This window comes from Parasteatoda tepidariorum, chromosome 8 (assembly GCF_043381705.1).
Source record: "Parasteatoda tepidariorum isolate YZ-2023 chromosome 8, CAS_Ptep_4.0, whole genome shotgun sequence".
Classification (NCBI taxonomy): domain Eukaryota; kingdom Metazoa; phylum Arthropoda; class Arachnida; order Araneae; family Theridiidae; genus Parasteatoda; species Parasteatoda tepidariorum.
The window spans coordinates 18,148,991-18,164,361 of record NC_092211.1 but is presented as its reverse complement, the minus strand read 5'-3'; the positions used below and the strand labels follow the sequence as shown (position 1 = coordinate 18,164,361).

The 15,371-nt window shown below is 27.3% G+C and overlaps 1 protein-coding gene across 2 annotated transcripts in view; it reads left to right on the top strand.

Moving 5' to 3' along the window:
• Positions 1 to 15,371, top strand: part of LOC107441496 (barH-like 2 homeobox protein) — a 50,517-nt gene that overhangs the window by 25,331 nt on the left and 9,815 nt on the right. For both annotated transcript variants that reach the window (XR_011637492.1, XM_016054784.4), the window contains exon 2: positions 13,390 to 13,499. Coding sequence is in view for 1 of the 2 variants with exons in the window: in XM_016054784.4 (XP_015910270.2) it covers positions 13,390 to 13,499 (110 nt within the window). In the remaining variant the exon portion in view is untranslated. The remainder of the gene's footprint in view (positions 1 to 13,389; positions 13,500 to 15,371) is intronic.

Here is a 15,371-nt window from a genome sequence, read left to right as displayed (position 1 = left end):
ATATATATAAAATAAAATTCTAAATATAGGGTTTTCCCACGACTTAACGTGAGAAAGAATTTCCGAACACCGTCTGTTTTTCCTTAAAACATTTTTTAATCCCCTCCTAAACATAAAAATATTAAATTACCCTCCGAATGTTATGTAAACATCCTTAACTTCTACCCAAACACCTCAGCTTCAATCAATGCATCACTGGCAATTTTCAAACTCGACATCAAATTAAATAAATCATTGTCATTTTCTACGGGCAATTTCGTCTCTAACTTTTTCTAAACCTGTATTTTATTTCAAACTACGAGTTTTATTATTATTTTTCTTTTCTTCCTTCCTTCTATTTTTTACCATGTCTTACTTGTAGCCTGAAGGCTGTAAAATAATATCCAGTATGACTTACCATATTCTGTACCGTCCAAGCGAAACCCGCGAGTCAAAATGTGACTACAATTAAGAAGCAAAGGGACATTTTTAATGACTGTCTTTTTCAACCTTATTTAATGATTGTAGGCGTGGTTAATCCCCAACCGTTGTCCAGCTGTTGTCAAAACCTTTTTGCTGAAGTCAAGAAACTTTTGCTGGAGTCAAAGTTATGTAATGCATCATAATTCTTGTTCTTGCATTCAGTGTTTCTTTATCAATTTGGCGAAGTGGAATCGGAAAAAGGTTTGGTGGAAGAAATGAAAAAAATCTCTTAGCGTTTGTGTTCTGCTTGAGAGGAATTGTTTTTAAGTGGATTATAATGGCTGAGAAATGGCGTCATTTAAATGGACAGTTGAAAATGTGGCGAAAAAATAATGCATCTGTAATAAGCTGTAATGGATCGTTCTGGATTATGATTTATTTTCATTCTTTTTATGGAAGAATTTGATGTATTTGATCATTAAAACAGACACTATTTGGTATATACCGATCATAAAGACGTTTTTCTATAGTAATTTTACAGTATGAGTTGACATACTGTACATTTACTATAGAAAAGTGTCGATAGTAATCATAACCGTCAACATTTTGCCAAATGGAATTCAGACATTTCGTCGCCAATATTTCGCCCTTTGACTCTTCGTATTGGATAGTTGACGCCATCTGGAGTTTTTCCTTACTTTGCGTAAAAGTAGGCGCTGGTTATACTGGACCTGAAATAACCACTCGCCACGTGGCGATTGAATAAAAAAAGTGGCGACTTAAATAAACAACCGGTCTCTTTTCCCCATAGTTTTTGTGTCGATAGTAATCATAACCTCCAAAATTTCGCCAAATGATATTCAAACATTTCGCTGTCAATATTTTGCCCTTTGACTCTTCATATGTGGTAATTAAAGCTTTCCGGAGTTTTGCCTTACATAAAAGTTATACTGTAGTAGGTTATACTGGACCTGAAAATAACCCCTCTCCACGTTGCGAGTCAATTAAAAAAAATGGCGACTTAAATAAACAACCCCATCGTAATAAAACTTTAACCTTTTGCCCACGGCACCTGATAGCACCTGCTATTCTGGACCACCAGTTGTACCAGCCGTAAGCAAAAGATTAAATAAACTTTCTCTCGTCATTTTTGAGTGAAAATCGTTAAATAATAAAAGTATATCAATGCAGAAAGCTACTCTAGAACATAGAATTTTCATTAAAATATATCATGTCTCCATTCAAAATTCTGATCCTTCAGAATCCATCAATTTGTGGTGGATAGACTCATGTGGAAAAAGAATTCTTTAACACTTCATATATTTCAAAATTGTAATGCATGCATTAAAAGTATTTTGAGTCTCTAAATATTTTTTAAAATTAAGTTCTTTTCAGTAAGTATGTTTGGAAAAAGTGACTATTAAATGAAAAGGTCCTATCAATGTTGGTCACCGACTCATTAGGCTACAAAGTTATTTGAGTCTACCGGCCACTGGCTACTAAATGAAAATTTAAATTTTCAGGCCTAGGTTATACTATTATTCTTATGCTTTGTAACGTTGTACATTTATCACTAAATAGTGAGTAATCATTGTACATTTTTAATAAAAGCTAATAACTAATATTAAAATAAATAAGGTTACACAATCACTTTTAACCTTAGTAATGCGGTAACAATCACTTTTAACCTTAGTAATAAAAAATGACTACACACTTATTTTTTATAAAGTGTGTAGTCATTTTTTTTCATTCAAAGCACTTTTTTTTTGTGGAAAAAAGTAACAAATAAGATTACTCAATTAACTCGTAAGGTATATAGTATTATTTACTTATCATTTTTATGTAACTTAATCATGGCATTTTTTATAGTTAATAAGCTAACAATAAAATAATTCGGGTTACACAATTATTTTTATGCTTCTAGCAATATTGTATAGTTATTACACTATAGTCTCTATTTTTAGCCCTTTTCTTTTTTAAAAATAATTGACTAATTATAAAACAACTATCGTTACGTTAATTACAAGATTCATCGCTTCAAAAGAAAAACGTAGTAAAACAATAAAATAAATGAGGCTAAAAAAAATCATGCATTAGATAGTAAAATAAATGTATGATATAAAAGATAAAGGACTTACGATTTTTGCAGATTTGAAAAAAATAAGCTTGAATTTTAATATTAATATTTATACCCTTTTAGGAAAAAAGAAAGAAAATTCAAGAAAGAAGTAATAACATCAATTTTTGTTTTTATCACATTTAAAAATAAATTGCATCTTAAACAACCTGTGAAAACAGTAAACATCTATGTTTACCATATGTTACATCCTTTGGTTCAAAATTCTTCTGAATCTCAAATATTATTCGTCTGTAGTAGATAAGTGATAGTTTATATTATTCGTACAAATACATTTGAATTAATGAAGTTACTTCCGCTAGAGGTCACTTTCTGAGCACAAAATAATGATGAGTTTACCACAAAATTATAGTCTGCAGTTATTGTAAAACAAGAGACAGTTTAAAATAGCGGTTTGTTCTAATCATAGTGTTTCCGCGTTCTTAATTGGGATGATTGGTGAACGCGGAAGGAGGGGTGTGGTCAAAGCATCTTATTTTTTAGTAAATATGTAATTTGTTTGTTTTATTTGAAGTAGTTTAAGAAAATTCCTATATTTTCATGAACACCCGCATACGAACGAGTCATTGTGTTTCTGGCCAGAAATTTGTATTAATTCTCTTTTCTTTATTGCATTAAGATATATTTTCCTGTGTGTTTTTTTAAAAAGAGAAAAACAATGTGAGACTTTTCAAAATGGTAGTAAATGGTGGTGTAATTTAAGTAAAAAAGTATCTTAAACTATATATTACAGATTAAAAAAAATATCGTTATAAGAAACGACTAAATAATAATTTTATCGAAGAAAAATTTAATATATATATTTTTTTTACTCCATTATTGAAGATAAGAGATTAAAACACACATCTATTGATATTCGTAACATATCTATTTAGATTTCATATCTATATAAACATGATTTAAACTATCTATCATATTACCTATATATCTATAAATTATCTATCTATCTATAGATTTCATGCAGATAGATTTCAACTATATATGCCTATAGATAAAACATATCTATAGATTTCAAATTTTTCCGACACCGTGCGTTCAGCCTGCGACCACTTACTTCAAACATATTACTAACCACTGGAAATGTAACACTAGTTGCATTAAAAACTCCTTTCTTTTTTGCAGTTGCTGTGTTATTAGACTAAAATCCAAAATTTTCAGTTAGCCTTAAATCTGCTAAACGCGTGCTCTGCCATCCAACTAGAAAATTTTATAAATAAAAATGAATTTTATTTTTTAACCGGCGTTGAGCAGCTGATCCATTTTTATGTTTTCAACTATAAATGTTCAACTCTATAGCCTTGTAACTTTGAACCCAACCCAGAAGACAAGAATGAAACATTTATACTCATGGATTTATGCTCATTGGGACAAACTAGAATTCGCGGAGAACGCTTTAATGGAATGAACACACATTTGCGTTACATAAAGAATGAAAACCTTCCATGGTTAGCCCAACGGCAAGGGGATCAATATAACTAAGTACCAAATGATCAGTATAAATAAGAATATTTTACGCAACACTGTAGTCGGTGCAATCTGGTAGCAGAATTTGTATCCACCAACTATCTCAGGGATTCGAATCTTGGTTACATTATTGGGAGGCAAGTGTTTTGACTCCCAAACAAAATTGAGCACACATCTTAATAAAAGATAACTTTCATTAAGTAAAGATGGAATGTAACAAATCACCCCAACAACTTCTTACTACACCCGAGTTTTCCTAAGGGAAATATGTACTTAATTGCATTACATATGAATCTGAGATGACTCGATCTAATCAGTTCACCAACTAAGGATTATTTAGACATTTTATAATGGAAGACTGAAAATTACAAAAAAACAGAGAAAATTGTATAAATTGTTTAGAAAGATTATATTATATAAATTATAACACAGAGGCATAAAAAAACAGAAGGTGTAAAAATTGTACAGAGATACAACGAATTGTACAAGTTATGAAGAAATATTAAAAGTGAATAGAGGTACTAAGTGTTGTATGAATTACATTTGAGCACAGAAGATATTTTAAATTATTTAAAAATATAAACTAGGCGTTTAAAGTTACAAAATTTTTGTATGTATTAAAATAAAAAAAATGCACAGAAGATTATATGGAAGCAGTACTGCGGAAATTAATTTTCAAATGTTTAAAACATCATTCAATTGTTTTCCTAATTTGTAATAAAAGTAATTTGTAATATTCCTAATAAAACTAATTGCTTTTTTATATCCTAATTATTGATTTATATGTTCAGTTACTTTGAAAAAAAAAACATTTCTTTTAATTACATATATATTAGAATAATTAAGTTTAATAATACTTGCTCCGAATAATTAGACGCTATTAACATTACTATTCTCATAATTAGACTGTACTTATTTATGTAATAAATCATCTATTTTATGTGGAAGCCTAGCATTTAAATATATTTGAAATAAATATTTATTAGAATAATTCAATTTAATAACACTTACCCTAAGTAATTAGGTGCTATTCATATTCAACAACGCATGAACATAAATAAACAACTCTAATCCTCGTAACACCTTTTATGGTCCAGAATATAAATCTCTTTTTAATGAAAAACGTCATTTGCACAAAAGAAATGATATTGCTCGCAAATGCAGCAATTTTACAAAGTAAATTTCAAACGATTCTCTGCAGGCTGTACATTCCATTGTTCGTTGTTTACATACTCTTTTAACTCAATAGCGTTGCCACAAAGAAAAAATATTTTATTNGAAAAATTGCCAATATTTACTTCTCCGATAAGAAAAAGTTAAACTTAATTGATTTTCTTTAAAAATAGAAACAAATTAACACATTTGTTCCATTTTAAAAAATATCAATTAAAAGAAAATAGTTTTTTAATTATTGAAATTGTATTATGGTTATCTAACACATTGTCTCTTCCATTGACTTAGCAAGTCCACGGAGGGGATGTCCACGGAGGAGACAAAAACTAGTTCTTGAATTTTTCTGATTTTTGATTTTAAAGTTACAAAACTTGCGCAGTTCTTTTTATTAAATATACTATTTTTGCAATCTAAAATTTATCTATCAAAAACAAAATAATTTTCTCTTACCTCCTTTATGATGTCCACGGAGTATACATTGAGAACTTAGCCAAGCCCCAGTTGAATACAACAATCCGAAACTGACACCAAAGAGAATAAAAGCAACTGATAGTTAACATTAGAAATTAGAATGGTTACCTTTCCCACCAGCTGTCTTATAGGGATTTCGCCTATGCTGCCCTTTATTGCATATTTACCGAACTATATTAATTGTCCACGGAGGGAGACATCATTTTTGATGGACAAAGTTTACTAGTCATTTCTTTCATAAAAATAATAGTTTTTAAAAAAAATATTAAATAAAAAGTTACTATAAGCATTTAACTAGTTAAAACTACAAAAATCATCAAAATAATATTTAAATTGTTTAACAGCCATTAAAAATTATTTTGTGTCACAGAGGTAGGGACGTCCACGGAGGGGATTTTGAAGTTATGTTTATTAAAAAATAAGAAGGAAATATTAAATACATTTAGCAGAAATGCATATGATTGGTTAGTTAGAACTTAACGAAAAAGGATAAGAGAAAAATATTAAGAAATTTGCTGTATTTCCTAATATTTATTACTAAGGGACTTAAAAAATCACCTTTTTGTGAGAATGACCCAGAAACAGTACTGAGAAAATAATTGTTCAAATGTTTAAAACACCATTAAATTGTTTTCCTAATTTGTAATAAAACTAATTTGTAATATTCCTAATGAAACTAATTGCTTTTTTATGTCCTAATTATTGATTTATATTTTCAGTTACTTTGAACAGAAAAAAACATTTCTTTTAATTACATGTATATTAGTATAATTAAGTTTAATAATACTTACTCCGAATAATTAGCCGCTATTAACATTACTATTCCCATAATTAGACTGTACTTATTTATGTAATAAATCATCTATTTTATGTGGAAGCCTAGCATTTAAATATATTTGAAATAAATATTTATTAGAATAATTCAATTTAATAACACTTACCCTAAGTAATTAGGTGCTATTCATATTCAACAACGCATGAACATAAATAAACAACTCTAATCCTCGTAACACCTTTTATGGTCCAGAATATAAATCTCTTTTTAATGAAAAACGTCATTTGCACAAAAGAAATGATATTGCTCGCAAATGCAGCAATTTTACAAAGTAAATTTCAAACGATTCTCTGCAGGCTGTACATTCCATTGTTCGTTGTTTACATACTCTTTTAACTCAATAGCGTTGCCACAAAGAAAAAATATTTTATTAAAATGGTACCAAAGTTTGAAAAAGGAGCATTAAGAGATGAGAAAAGTATTATGAGCTTTATCCTCCTCTCCTCGTAAGAATTATTTATTTTTCAAAGAATAAAAAAATTATAAAAACTTTTTTCTCTTACCAGCAGAAGAGATGTTTTAGAACATATTAATGACAAAACTTCTTTAGAATTTTTTTTCCCATCCCCGCTACCCTCTTTCAAAAAGACCCCATCTAGTTTCTTTTTTTTCTTTTTATCAATTTTTTAATGAATGAATAAGAAGCTTTGTATTGTGTTGCCACAATAGCTGTGAAAAACAGGCATTTTGCATGCATAATTTAAATTTTCTTTAAAAATCGTTTTCTGTTTAGGTTTTATTTTCTTTATATCAGAAAAAGTGGGCTTTCAAAGTGTAGAAATATATACTTTTGAATTTTTTTAAAGTTTTATTGGATAATAAGCACTATTCTTGCATTCAAATCTCTTTTTTGATGATAATTTTAGAACAAATTTTTTACAGTTCAAAAAATTTAACGAGATTATATTAGCTTCTGTTATTCATATGAATAATATATTTTTATAGTATTAATTCAGAAAAAAATATCCGTAAAATGTTATAAAATGGTTTTGATAACATTTTATACATTTTATTATTTACGGTAATAAAATGTTTTCGATACAACTTTAATGATAGACACGAAAAATAATGATAATTCTTTTTTGATATCTTATGATAGATTAAAATTTCAACAAAAATAAGCACAGACGCTTTCATTTTAAAAAAGTGTGCTTTTAAAATTTTAAACTATTTACATAATTTTAAAGTTTTAGTGAAATATAAGAACTTCACTTTTTATTTTTTTCAGACGATAATTTTGGAACAAGTTTTCACAGTTCAATAAATTTAAGTAGAATATATTGGCAACTGTTATTAATTTTAATAATGTATTATTGTAGTAGTCATTTATAAAAAAAATTACAGATGCTTTTTTTTTTAGATAAGCGATGAGAACTTGTTTTTGATGTAACTTTAATATTTTATAGATAATGATGAACGATGATATCTTGTTTTGATATCAAACATTAATCTACGATTTCAATAAACATAAACATTGGTGATTTATTTTCTTGTTATGGGCTTTTTAAGTTTAAAAATATATACTTTTAATACTTTATTTAGCTAATAAGTACTATTCTTGCATCCAATATAATAGTTATTTCAGACTTAACGTTTAAGACGATAATTTTAGAACAAGTTTTTTTTACAGTACAAAAGTTAGATTGTATTTGCTTCTGTTTATTTTATTTCAACTAATAGTAAAATATTGATAGAATCTGTGATAAATCACGATAATTTGGATTTACTTTTTAATATCAGTTGATTAAGATTTTGTTAAGGATAATATCAGCGATTTAGATTATATTAACTTGTTTCTACATTCATATTAATAGCAGTAAATTGTAGAAGACTAATTGACGTTCAAATAAGTGGGTTTGTTATGAAATAATAATTTTCAATTACAATTTTTTATATTATTAATTAGTAATTAACTGGATAAACGTGCTGATTTATAATATTACTTTTAGCGTAATTGAAAAATTAATTTTGCCATAACCAGTCATTCTATTTTGTTATGTTATGTGAAACATCATTACTTCATTTTTATTTTTATATATAATTAGTTTTTTCATTACGTTATAAGTCTGTTGTCAATGGTTAGGAAAATTTTGCGTTCATATTTTCTATAGAAAATACATTCAAATTTACGCTATACAAGTTACAGGCAAACAGTTTGTTTGTAAACTATAGCTTTATAAAAATTAATGCAAGTATTCTGAAGATTTCTAATAGTGTTCAATATTTAGTAGTTATAATAGCAGAAAGAATTTTATAATAAAAAATTGAAACTAATAACTGATTTAAGAATAAAGTTTAAAAAAACATCAATATATTTTTTGTGATATAGATCATTTGTAATTAATTCATAAAAAAATAAAAGTTAGAAGAGTAATTAAATAATTTTAATTTCTTATGCCCTATAAATAAGTATTATTTTTTATGATAGGACAAAAATTGCAAAACAATGGCAATGAGCGAAAAATCAAACAACAAAACCAAGGTAACAACCATCGAATTAGTTAATTATAATGAAAGACAGTAAAACAATTCTGTTGCCACTCCATCAACAGAAACTTTTGCAAAATATATGTTGAAGGACTTCCAAACGATAACTGAAAGCAATCCGAATTGTTTTTTTATAACTTATTTTTCTTGATGTTCGATAATTCGAATGTCTATTCTTACTTTAGAGGTGAAGAGGCTGAACACCGCTGTCTATCTGTGACAAGGGGTTGATGAGGCCTCTTCAAATATGCAGTTTCATTTTATACTTTCCGTTTAATGTTCGATTAAAGACCAAATAGGTATATGTCTTTCTTTTACAATTGGAATTGATTGGATATTTATGGGGGACATGTTTGCTCATGCAGGTTATTAACTTTTCTTGAAACTAGGTATCCTAATGTCAATCTTGGAATATTTTGTCAAGACTTGCGATATAACGAGATAAGGATATTTATACTTTGTATTCTAAACAAAGAAAGAAAACAATGCTAATTAAAAAGTTGATATTGAGAAATTCATACATTTACATTTCGTACTTCTTAGCACACTGAAAATTAAAAGAAAAAAAAAGTGAAAATATATAATTAGAAAACTAACAAACTAAAAACATTTACTGAATCGTTTGCTAAAAATCATGTAATATACACATGCACGGAGAAAAAAAATTCTGATAAAAAATCGTACTGTATAGTAATGACACTTCTGCTGAAAAAAGCAACATAATTTAGGTTAATAAAACCAAAATATGCGGTATTTAAACCAGAAATTCTGATTTTCATGATTATTGTTCCGATTACCAAATATTGAGTAAAAAATAATGATTTTTATGCCATACATTAAGGTATCATAAAAAAATTACTAAGTTTTATCATATTATCACTTTTAGTTAATGTAAATCACATTTATATTATCACATTTACATAACATATTTTATCGTTAATTTTTCCAAAACCATTACCAAAGCACTTCAGTAAAAATTACCGAGTTTTTTGTTGTTCCCATAGAGCCAAAAACATTGTAAATTTTACCATATTCTATTAGTTTTGACCATACTTTTTTCTCTGTTTTTAAATATAGTGTTTTTAATAAAATAGCGATTGCATTTGCCTTAATTTATATATCGAATATATTTTTCTTAAAATTTTGTACATTAATGTCCCTTTTTTAAAACATGTTGGCGAGTCTTGAGATATTAGGAAAAATTTACGTTTATACTTTACATTTAAAGAAATTTTTTAATTAAAAATTAATAGTGAAAAAATAATTTTGTTACGCAGATTTTTAACGTTTCTTGATCCTAATGTCAGTTTTGAAATATTTATGCAAAATAGTGAAATTTTATATTTTTCAGTCTAAAAAAAATAAAATTCGAAAGGGATACCTGCAAGTGACGTAGTCTGGATATCTCGATCCTGATTGGCTGTTGAAACGTGGTATTTTTTCACGTTAGCAACTGTTCTTTCCATTCTATTTCGAGTAATGTTCCCTTGCTCGCCGACATCTATAATTGCTACGAAATCATTTTTGTTTATTGGCGATATAAAAAAAAAAAANAAAAAAAAAAAAAAGAAACCTACGACTACTTGATTACTATTGCAACTACAATCTCAAACTTGTTCTTTTAGTTTCGATGCTAATTTTTGGTTTCTATATTAAACACGTTAAATATCTTTCCCGTGACAGGTTATTAAGCAATAGTGTGAAAATTTAGTTCTTAATATTGCATTAATATTTTTAATAGCTATTTTTTATTTATTCTTTCAATTGCTCTTGACTAAAACATAGTTTTTTATTATAAAAAAATTACTGAATTAACTTTTAATCATTGTAGTATTTGAAAGAATCTAACTATAAACAAAATATTTAATTCTTGGTGGTAAAATTTCTAAATTATTGAAAAAAGACACAAAAAGTTAAAGTTATTAAATGTGTGTATGTACCTTAATATAAAGCAATTTATTAAAATACACTAAGAAATATTACTAAATAGTATAAAATTCAATACTCATAATTCTACGAGATTTTACTTGACTATTATGGTGTCATAAATTTCGCCTTACGTACAAAGGTAAACATACGTGAACCCGCATGTTCTTAACTGTATTATTTTTAAATATTAATTAAATATAAAACTGAAAGCTTCATACAAATCACAGAACTACTAAGTCAAGGGAAAAATATTATTTTCAGAATAACTAAATTATATAATATTTATCATTAGATACATTTTCGAGCGCTGTGGATTTAGCGTCATTTTTCTGAAATCACTTTTGTTTATGTAGAACTCTTCCCAAATATCTTACATATTCTGCATCGATTGGAGTCCATTAAAAGCTTAAACGTCCACGAATGTTTCAGTTAAGGTAAAACTATGAATTTTCTGACTTCGAAGCAAAGAGGTTAAATTCTTTGTTTTTCAAAATTCCAGTTAATTAAAGTCAATTATTCTTTCAGAATTTGAAAGTCATCAGTTTTTGTTTGCTTACATATCTTGGCAAACAAATTTTGTTGAGGATCTGAAACAAATAATAATTGACCAAGTTTAAGAATTAATGGTTTAATATAGAATTAAAAATGGTTTTTTTGTTTCTTATCACAAACATTTTTAGGCTTTTAAAAAAAAAAATCGTTAGGTGCTACGACAATTTTTTTTTCTAAGACAATCGGTTAGTGCTTTGACAATCTACAGCGCCCGCTGTCGTGCTGGAGTATTTCTCCTATCATGGTTTTCTTTTTTATCTGTTTCTTGCTGTCCCTGCAGTTCTAAACGTTTTAAAAATTAATCAAAGTAGCGCCATCTATCGCCCTACTCGTTTAACTCCGATCATGTTTTTCATTTGCATAATCAGATCTCCAACAAGCTATACATTCTATTCTATTAGACAAAAAAGCGTCGACGCTGTTTTGTTGTAGAGGCCGCCCCTTGAATAGATGGGAGTAAGATATAACTTTAATTGCGCGATGACTTGCGTCCAACGCTCGACAGAATCGTGCGTTTCGAACCGTTTTACGCCATGTCGGCACAATAGCCACCCGTGTGTCAGTAATTACGTATAAATTTCCAAACGATTTTCGTGAAAGTTTTTTCTACTCTTTATTAGAAACATGAATTATGGATGCAGAAAAAAGGACGCAGTTTCATTCTAAAGTGCTGCGCTTTTATACTTACTTCCTCGTGTTTTCGAATGTTTTGAGCTGGCATTTCGAAGCTTTTATGTTTGACCTGTAAATTATAATATTTACACTCATTCTATTGTTTATTTATATAAATTTAAGTCTGAAGGTTGTTTAAAATAAAATTTGCTCATATCTTTCGAATAAAGGCTATTTATATATATTTTCTCATTAAAAAATGTGATCAATTTATTATTTGAATAAGTTTGCTTTTCTGAAATTAATTAAATTTAATTTGTTTGTTATACAACTGTAGAGGATAGTTTTTGTTCTTAAAAAAAATTGTTTATGTTGATGAAAGTTTTAAAAAAAAAACATTTCCTTATAACAAAAAAAAAGACATATTTTTGGGTTGCAAGATTTTTGTTAACCTAATCTATAAATGCATCAGTGTAAAAAATTCCGCATCAAATCACGGTAAAAAATATCGGTACTTTGGGTGCATCATACTTTTACTGTAAAGTCTATTTTTACCGGAACATGTTACAGAACAAAAAATCTGAAATACAGTAATTTTTACAGTAATAATTACCGTAAAATCACTGAATCAAATAAATATCACTGTAGAAATTACGGTATAATATTTTACGATAAAAATTGATTTTACGGTAAAATGAATTTTACGGTAATACGAATTTTATGGAGGATGCACCCGTAAGAAAATGTCGGTACTTCATACTGTAATTTGATCTGGAATATTTTACTGTGGGGATTGAAATTCGTTGTATTTACAGTAAAAACTATATATTTTGTTTTATTTTTTATATCCGTTGTTGAACAGCAGACCCAATTTTTGGGTTTACGACTACTAATGTTCGTCTTGTAATTTTGAACTCAATGCAGAAGACAAGGAATTTTAATTTTGAATTTTAATTCGAGACAAAAATTAGAAAAAATACACTAAAAAAATATTTTGAATATGCAAAAATAATAAAAATTATGTATATCACTTTTTTATGAGACAATTAAATATTAATTAAAAATAGTAATAAAATTTAATTAATTGATTTAAAAAAAATATAGCCGTTGTGAGCTTAACTTCTTATCTACATATTTCTAAATAAAAATTTTATTTTCTTCTATTATTTAAACCTTTCATCTCAGGAAGATATAGGATGTACTGCACAATTAATATAACAATTTATCCTCCTTATTTTATCAGTATAGTAAAGCATGAAAATTTTTTACTTGTTTTAAAAATATGTAAAACTTGTTTTAATGCTTAGAATGATTTATACTTTTGTAGGTAATGACAGATATAGTTCGAGGCAGGTTTCCTCAAGAGATAGTAGCCCTTCACTGAAGAACAAAAAACCTCGAAAAGCAAGAACAGCTTTTACAGATCATCAATTAAGAGTAAGCATACGACCTAAAGTTAATTTAGTTTTGGATCAATTTGACATTCACGATATTTTTAAACAGGATAGCAAGAATGCGGCCTAATGTTTTTTAGTCTTGGATCAATTTGACATCCACGATGTTTTTAATCAGGGTTGTAAGCATACGACCTAAAATTAATTTAGTTTTGGATCAATTTGACATTCACGATATTTTTAAACTGGATAGCAAGAATACGGCCTAATTTTTTTTAGTCTTAGATCAATTTAACATTCACGATGTTTTTAATCAGGATTGCAAGCATTCAACCTAAAATTTAATTAGTTTTGAATCATTTGGTTGGAACTTCATTTACTTTTGAATCATCTTCAAGTCAAATTATTTTAGTTTGAAACATTTGACTTTCACTATATTTGGTTTTTTATGCTTCGACTTGAATCAATTTAGTTTTGAATCATTAGGCGTGAACTAAATTTAGACATATATCATCTGAGTTTGTATTTAGAGAATCAATTTAGCACCCCATGTTTTTTAATCAGGGTTATAAGCATTCATCATTTTATTTAGTTTTGAATCAATTCGACACTTATGTTGTTTTTAACCAGGGTTGCAAGTATTCAACCTAAAATTTATTTAATTTTGAATCGTTTTAAGACAATTATTTTAGTTTAAAGGTTTCGACTTGAACTAGGTTTGATTTTGAATTATTCGAATTGAACTAAATTTAGTTTTGAATTATTTGGGCTTGAACCAAATTTTTTTTATAAATCATTAGAATTTGAATTTAAGAAACGTGAATTAAAATTAGTTTTAATTATTTGGCTTAAGTTAAGTTTGGTTGTAAATCATTGAGCTTGAACTAAATTTATTTTTGAATTATTTGACGTAAACTAAATTAGTATGAAATCATTTCAAAAGAAATAAATTTTGTGTCAATTTAATTGAACAAATTTTTATTTCTAATTATTTAAAAAAAACTAGTTTTTGTTTTTAGACCACAACTAAAAAATCTAAGTAACGAAAAGTGCAAAATCCTGAGTTTTCAACAAATTTTATAATCTTTATTAGTTCTTATAGTCTTCAAGAACAAGGCCTAATTAATTTGTTTGGGTATTAAAATAATTAAACTTATCGTTTACAAATTTCAAGAGAACCAAAAATTTAAAAAAGAAGGGAAGAATAAAAACAGTATTTATAAATTTTTTATCCTCTCTTGCATTTTTTAATTTCTTTAATCGCATACAACATTATTAAAATATAACTTGTTATCTAATTATTAGCATTAAAATTTGAAAGTATTTATCAGCATGTATTATTTAATTAATTAACATTATTTTCCTCACTGTTTATCGTCATTAGTTAATTTTATTATTACTTATTTGACAACAGCAATAAAATAATTGTAAATTAAATGTAATAATTGTAGATAAAATTTAAGTTCTATTAAACACATTTTTTATAAATATTAATGATAGTTCATTATCATGACGTAAATTACCAAAATAGCATGATGGGTTTCTCTAATTAAGACAAAAAAAAAAATTGTTCATACCAGAATTCCTAATCTAAACGTTCAGTTTCTTCTACTTTAACCACAATGGCGACAAAAACATTGATTGAGCTATTAGCGATTATTTAATACGAAGATTTAGATTTGAGTGAGATTTGTAATTAAAATCCTGCAGGCCAAAGAAAGAAGAAAAAAAAGACAGGACATAATGGAGACTAAGCCGTAAAACGCGCCAAGCAATTGCAATTCTATTAACTGTCACACGCAACCGTTTAAGATTGCCTGCATATAAGCAGCAGAAAATGAAAATGGCAAAAAACGAGGCTCGAGGAATAAAAGAAAATTACATTTAGTTCCAATGACAATAAATGATTTATCGT